General features: G+C 33.9%; 1 protein-coding gene across 1 annotated transcript; it reads right to left on the reverse strand.

The window, feature by feature from the left end:
• Positions 1–2,313: 2,313 nt before the first annotated feature.
• On the reverse strand, positions 2,314–4,654 carry LOC122319420. Its single transcript, XM_043137484.1, has 3 exons — positions 4,106–4,654; positions 3,710–4,012; positions 2,314–2,493 (listed from the first exon to the last, which is right to left on the reverse strand). The coding sequence occupies exons 1-3, from the start codon at positions 4,394–4,396 to the stop codon at positions 2,434–2,436; spliced, it is 654 nt and encodes a 217-aa protein (XP_042993418.1). The 5' UTR covers positions 4,397–4,654; the 3' UTR covers positions 2,314–2,433.
• Between the last annotated feature and the right edge of the window lie 1,346 nt (positions 4,655–6,000).

Consider the following 6,000-nt stretch of genomic DNA (forward strand, 5'->3'; position numbering starts at 1 on the left):
CAGGTTTTTCGATACTGGCTTGACTAATTTTGGACTATTTTTATATCAGAAAGTAACAAATAATTCTTTAAATAAAGTGATCAAAATTTCTCTTAATTTATCTCATTTTATCTTAGACAAAAATGCTAGCATTAGTTTTATTTTTCTAAGAGTCCGTGTCATGAATGCCACTTTCTTGAAAAAAATCAAAGGGACAGACAAGTAGGCCAGCATGCAGCCTCAATTAATGGAGCAAAAGGAAGAAAGCCCTTAGCAACAAAATCAAGGTTGATAGATCTTTGAAAAGGAAGTGCATGTTTTAGTAATCCATATACGTTATTTTCCTAGCTAATTTATTGAGATCATGTAGATATTTTATATATTGAGATCATTACTAAAGGTATAGAAGAAATATATGTTTAGGGGTGGTAATATGTGACACGATTCGTAAATTCAATATGAATATGATGAGAAATTAACGAGTTTGGATTTGATATTAACGAGTTTTGGTCAAAAAAGATTGACCGATTAAGACGTGATTTGTTAACGAATCAACCCGCTTAACACAAAATCAGTCCGTTTAGATTTATTTCAAAATTAAAATTTTATTAGTGTTAAGTTGTAATATTAGTATTTTTCTATGCTTATGTTTTTATTATTGAGATTATATTTTTAAACTTTTGCTCATATTTGTTATTATATCGTTTGTAATATCGATTTTATTATATGTTAAAGTTAGAAACATATTGATATATATTTTTAAAGTTATTATTGCTATTAATAAATATAGATTTTAATTTTTATGTAAAATTATATTGATAAGGTCAAATGAGTTATGTGTATTAGTTCAATCCATTTACATGAAGCGAGTTTAAATAGGTCGTGTTATGTTGATTTATTTCTAATTAATTATTAAACGGATCGAAACGAATGATATAACATAACCCATTATCTAAATAGATTAGATTAAGATTTAAATATTTGATACGTTAACTTAACAGATTAGATTCTATATGATCTATATAATCAAATATTCAAGACTTCACACGAAATCAACACCACCAAAAACTCAATTTGTATAAGCCGGGACCGACATTTAATAAAGCCTTGCATGTGATGAACCTACAAGGAAAGTGGAGAGAGAGAGAGAGAGAGAGAGAGAGAGAGAGAGAGAGAGAGAGAGAGAGAGAGAGAGAGAGAGAGAGAGAGTAAAAAGGAGATACTAACCATACAGGAAAGTGATGAACCTACACAGTACTGCGCTGAAACTATGACTTGTCATCTACTTTTAAGAGATAGTTCCATCCACACGTCTTAATACCAGTTATCTAGTGCACGTTCATTGTTGATAAAGATATTTTAATATACGTAATCCCTCGCATCATTTCGGTGGAAAAATCATTTAGTCCGATTATTTTTAGGTAACAATAGGCTTGTTACCTTATCATTACTTATTTATTACTTATTAGATATTAACAAATTTTTATTTTCTTATCATTTTCTTTTAAATATTTTTTTAACATCCTTAACCATTAAATTTTTTTAAAAAATATATAATTTTATTAATACTCACTTCTTTAATCATTAAGTAAAATAAAAAATTAAAAAAAAAATAAATACAAAAGGAATAGTTAATGGGTAGTAGAAGAATAATAACCCTATCATTTTCTTTCATTTTTATCCATGTAATTTGGCACTCTTGAACTTCCTTTTATTGTTGCATATGCGACTAAAATTTTATTATTTCATATGCTAAATCAATTGATACACTTCTTTAAATTTATATAAAAAAATCAAACTTTTTCTCTTTATTTTTGTTTTGATGGTCATATTAAGGCCTGTTTTGTAAGGACATACTGAAGAGGGAGAATGAATAATTTTAAGATTACGATGACTATTCAAATCTCGATCGATCTGAGTTTGGGTGCCAGATGGCAATCCAGAATGTCAATACCATACCCATATGGACATTGGTTGCAGCGAATAGAAGATAAGCACAACAAAAAGAATAAAAAAATCTTGTTGTAAGTAATTTTAGCGTACCTATTAACATTAGGAAAAATCTAGTTGCAAGTACAATTGTACACTAATATGTGCATTAATATAATGTGATTAGTTAAAAAATAAATTTTATTGAAAACAATACTAATTTAAATTTTAAATATGAAGAAATCAGTATTAGTATGAAGATTAGTACGCGACATTACTTGTACATAGCAAAACTCTCAACGTTATTAGTCAGAAAGTCAAATTTTAAGGAAAATACTGCCAATTTGAGTTTTGAATATGAAGCCAATAACATTGGTATGTAAATTAATACATGAGTTCGCTTGTACATAACAAAACTAAAAAAAATTACATGTTATAGTAACTTCAACAATGTTGAATAGAACCCCTACCGCCATTTCTTGATAGATGGTTGGTGAAGGAATACTAAAACGGGCTCTTGATGAATTAAATTATAATTTGTTGTATCAGATCGTGGAGGCTTGGGATGCCCAAATAGTTTGCAGCCTGAAAAAGGCAACAGTATAAGAACCACAACTGAACAAATATTTCTTAGCAAAACTCGGAGACTTCAAAGATCAATAAAAATAACCAGGTCATATTACCATAATGAACATCAACGTCCATCGTAATACACATCACAGAAATATTTTTGTTGTGTTAACAATCATAAAAAATATCACAAGCATAAGGCATATGTTAAACAATTAACAATGCAACTTGGCAATGATTTTTAAAACAAACCAAAATATCTTTCCTTCACATAAAATCAAGCTATTTTCATTTGAGGAACATAAACAAAATTACTCCAAAAAAATAAGGTAGACAGAATTAAAAAAAAAAAAAAAAAAAAAAAAAAAAGGAAAAAAAAAAGTTTATGTTAACTGATTGAAAGGATTTTCAAACAAAATAGGTACTTTCTCCTCAAAGAAATTAAGTTGCAGGAACAACGACGAAGCAAACGAAATTAACAAAGCAATTAGAACATTAAACTTTGGACCCAAAAAAAAGCAACAAGAAGTACATATTGTAAAGAAAATACAACCCTGAAATCAACCACGTCTTGGCAAAGAACAAAAAGACTAGAAAATCCACACTATTTATGTCTACAAGAATCAGTTTGAAGCATCTAGTCCATTAATTGCATACTCAAGGAGCCTCCATCACCCCCCAGAGCATCATCACGTGTTAACACTAAATTACCAACAAATCACCCATTAGTAAGAATATTTTTCTTGTTATTGGCAACGAATGTCCTAGAACAGAGTCCTGACCAATCTCAGAAGTGTACAAGTCCTTGGAAATAAGTCAGGGAAAAAAATCCCAGTCCAATTGCCCAGATTGTTTGCACCAAAGAAGTTTCAAAACCTTAGACCTTGGCAGGAGCATACCACCAACACCAACTCCTAGGGTTCCATTAGTATGATAATAATTCAACAAACAACGAAAACAACTGTATTTAAAACTGACATAAATAATCAAATCAAATTCAAATAATCAAAACCCTAAGTTTCAAAACCTAGAATCATAAATTAACAAAACAACCATCACGCTAAAAACGTGGTTCGAAACCCTAATCCAGAAGCCCTAACCTAAAAGAAATCAATTCAGATCCAAATTTCAGAGTCCCAAGCCCCGAGAAACCCATGAGGGGAATAATCGCCCACACGAACCAAAGCCATAAAAAGATAAAACAAATCAGAGGCAAAGGAAGAGAACAAACCGTAATGACACCGACGAGGTCAGCCAAGGGGAGATCCGCGGCCCAGGCCCTGAGACGGTCCTCAGAGTTGGCAGCTCCGACGTGCACCTTGCAGTACGCGATGACATTCTCCAAGATCTTGCTTGTCACGTTGGGAAGAGGGATGCCGTCTTCGGTTGCGCAACCGTCCTCTATCACGTGCTTGATGGTCTGAGACACGAGAGCCACAGCCTCGTCGACCTGGAAGAGCACGCCATCGGAACTCTTCAGGGTGATCTTCTTCGACGACGACATGGTTTCGATCGAAATGAGACGTTTGCTATCCTGCAAAAACGATAGAACAATAAATAAAAAGGGCAGCAAACACTGGACTCTTCGACGTTTTCGAGTGCAATTTCCATGTACGGAATCTCAGACCTGGGTTTGGATTGGAGAAGAGAAGCCGGCGGGATCGAAGGTGAAATAGAGAAGGTCACCTGAGGTAATTCCAAGGGAGTGCAGGGATGCCTCGGGTGAGTAGCCCTGGAGCTCGTCCTTGCGATTGAGAGAGATATGAAGAGAAGAGGAAGAGGAAGAGGAGATTGATTGAGAGAGGCTTTCTTGAAGTTGTTGGAGAGTAGAACGTGGGGGAACTTCGATTCTGTGGGTTTGGTTGGATTCGACGGATCTAAGTCTCAGTTTCATCATGGTTGCACTTGCATCAGCCATCAGGATGAAGTCTAAATTCACGGGGGTTTAGCTTTTTATAGGTTAAAGAATAAAGCATAAGCAATCCAGGAAAACTATGAAGGCATTAATGATTTTTAAATAGAAGAGGGAGGGTATCCATGATAGTGTGTTTAGTTTTTGAATGTACAGATTGCTAACAACGTAATTAGGGGAGAGAGAGAGAGAGAGAGAGGCGCTTAAACACCTAGAGTACTTGCTGCATGCAGTTGAAAGGAGATGCTCCAGCTTTTTGTGTGGCTGTGGTGATGAATGATATTTAAGTGTGGGGTTGTGTTTTGTTGGCATTGATGCAGAGGACATGTGAGTAGAGTAATCAAGAGAGAGGGGCATGTGTTTTGTTGGCATTGATGCAGAGACGTGAGCATAGTAAGGAAAGAGGTTCCAACCTTTTCAGGAACTAAATGATAAACATGAAACATTTTGGGGGAGTTGGTAAGATGCTCGAGGAAAAAACAATACTGAATTACAGGTTTGGATCAAATACGACGTCGTTTAATACCTATCTCGTGCAACCACAAAATACCCAACATCTTGGCCTGTTTTGTGTGAAGTAAAAAGCATAAATTATGTGGACATTTGCAGGTTTTTCGATACTGGCTCCACTAATTTTGGACTATTTTTATATCAGAAAGTAACAAATAATTCTTTAAATAAAGTGATCAAAATTTATCTTAATTTATCTCATTTTATTTTAGACAAAAATGCTAGCATTAGTTTTATTTTTCTAAGAGTCCGTGTCATGAATACCACTTTCTTGAAAAAAATCAAAGGGACAGACAAGTAGGCCAGCATGCAGCCTCAATTAATGGAGCAAAAGGAAGAAAGCCCTTAGCAACAAAATCAAGGTTGATAGATCTTTGAAAAGGAAGTGCATGTTTTAGTAATCCATATACGTTATTTTCCTAGCTAATTTATTGAGATCATGTAGATATTTTATATATTGAGATCATTACTAAAGGTATAGAAGAAATATATGTTTAGGGGTGGTAATATGTGACACGATTCGTAAATTCACTATGAATATGATATGAAATTAGCGAGTTTGGATTTGATATTAACGAGTTTTGGTCAAAAAAGATTGTCCGATTAAGACGTGATTTGTTAACGAATCAACCCGCTTAACACAAAATCAGTCCGTTTAGATTTATTTCAAAATTAAAAATTTATTAGTGTTAAGTTGTAATATTAGTATTTTTCTATGCTAAACAAGAAATGAGACATTGAATCAGGATCTGAGAAGGGTGGTCATGGGTAGGTGGGAGAGAAGAGATAAAGTAAGCACATACCTGAAACAGATCTGAGACAGAGCTGGAGAAATCCAAAGCTAGAGAAAATCCACACCAAACCGGCTGGAGAAATCAAAAGCTAGATAAAGTCCACACCAAACGGAAGACTCGGACTGTATTCTAGGGTTTTGTTGCGCCACAGAAAATAATTGACTAGATAGAAATTTCAAACCAAAAAAGTTTTTTTTTTCTAAAGATAATAATGATGTCACTGCCATGTCAGCACGTGTCCAAGACTGCGTATCTTGTTAGCATCCACATTAGACTATGCATATGCCTATGCAAAGCAACTTTTGC

This window comes from Carya illinoinensis, chromosome 8, assembly GCF_018687715.1.
Source record: "Carya illinoinensis cultivar Pawnee chromosome 8, C.illinoinensisPawnee_v1, whole genome shotgun sequence".
NCBI lineage: Eukaryota > Viridiplantae > Streptophyta > Magnoliopsida > Fagales > Juglandaceae > Carya > Carya illinoinensis.

Bases quoted from the DNA above. Each gene is read 5' to 3' on its own strand.
- LOC122319420 (XM_043137484.1), bottom strand. From the start codon at position 4,396: ATGGCTGATGCAAGTGCAACCATGATGAAACTGAGACTTAGATCCGTC. The intron at 4,013-4,105 runs GTCTGAGATTCC...TCGTTTTTGCAG, and splicing joins CTTCTCCAATCCAAACCCAG to GATAGCAAACGTCTCATTTC. The intron at 2,494-3,709 runs GTTTGTTCTCTT...TGCCTTTTTCAG, and splicing joins ACCTCGTCGGTGTCATTACG to GCTGCAAACTATTTGGGCAT.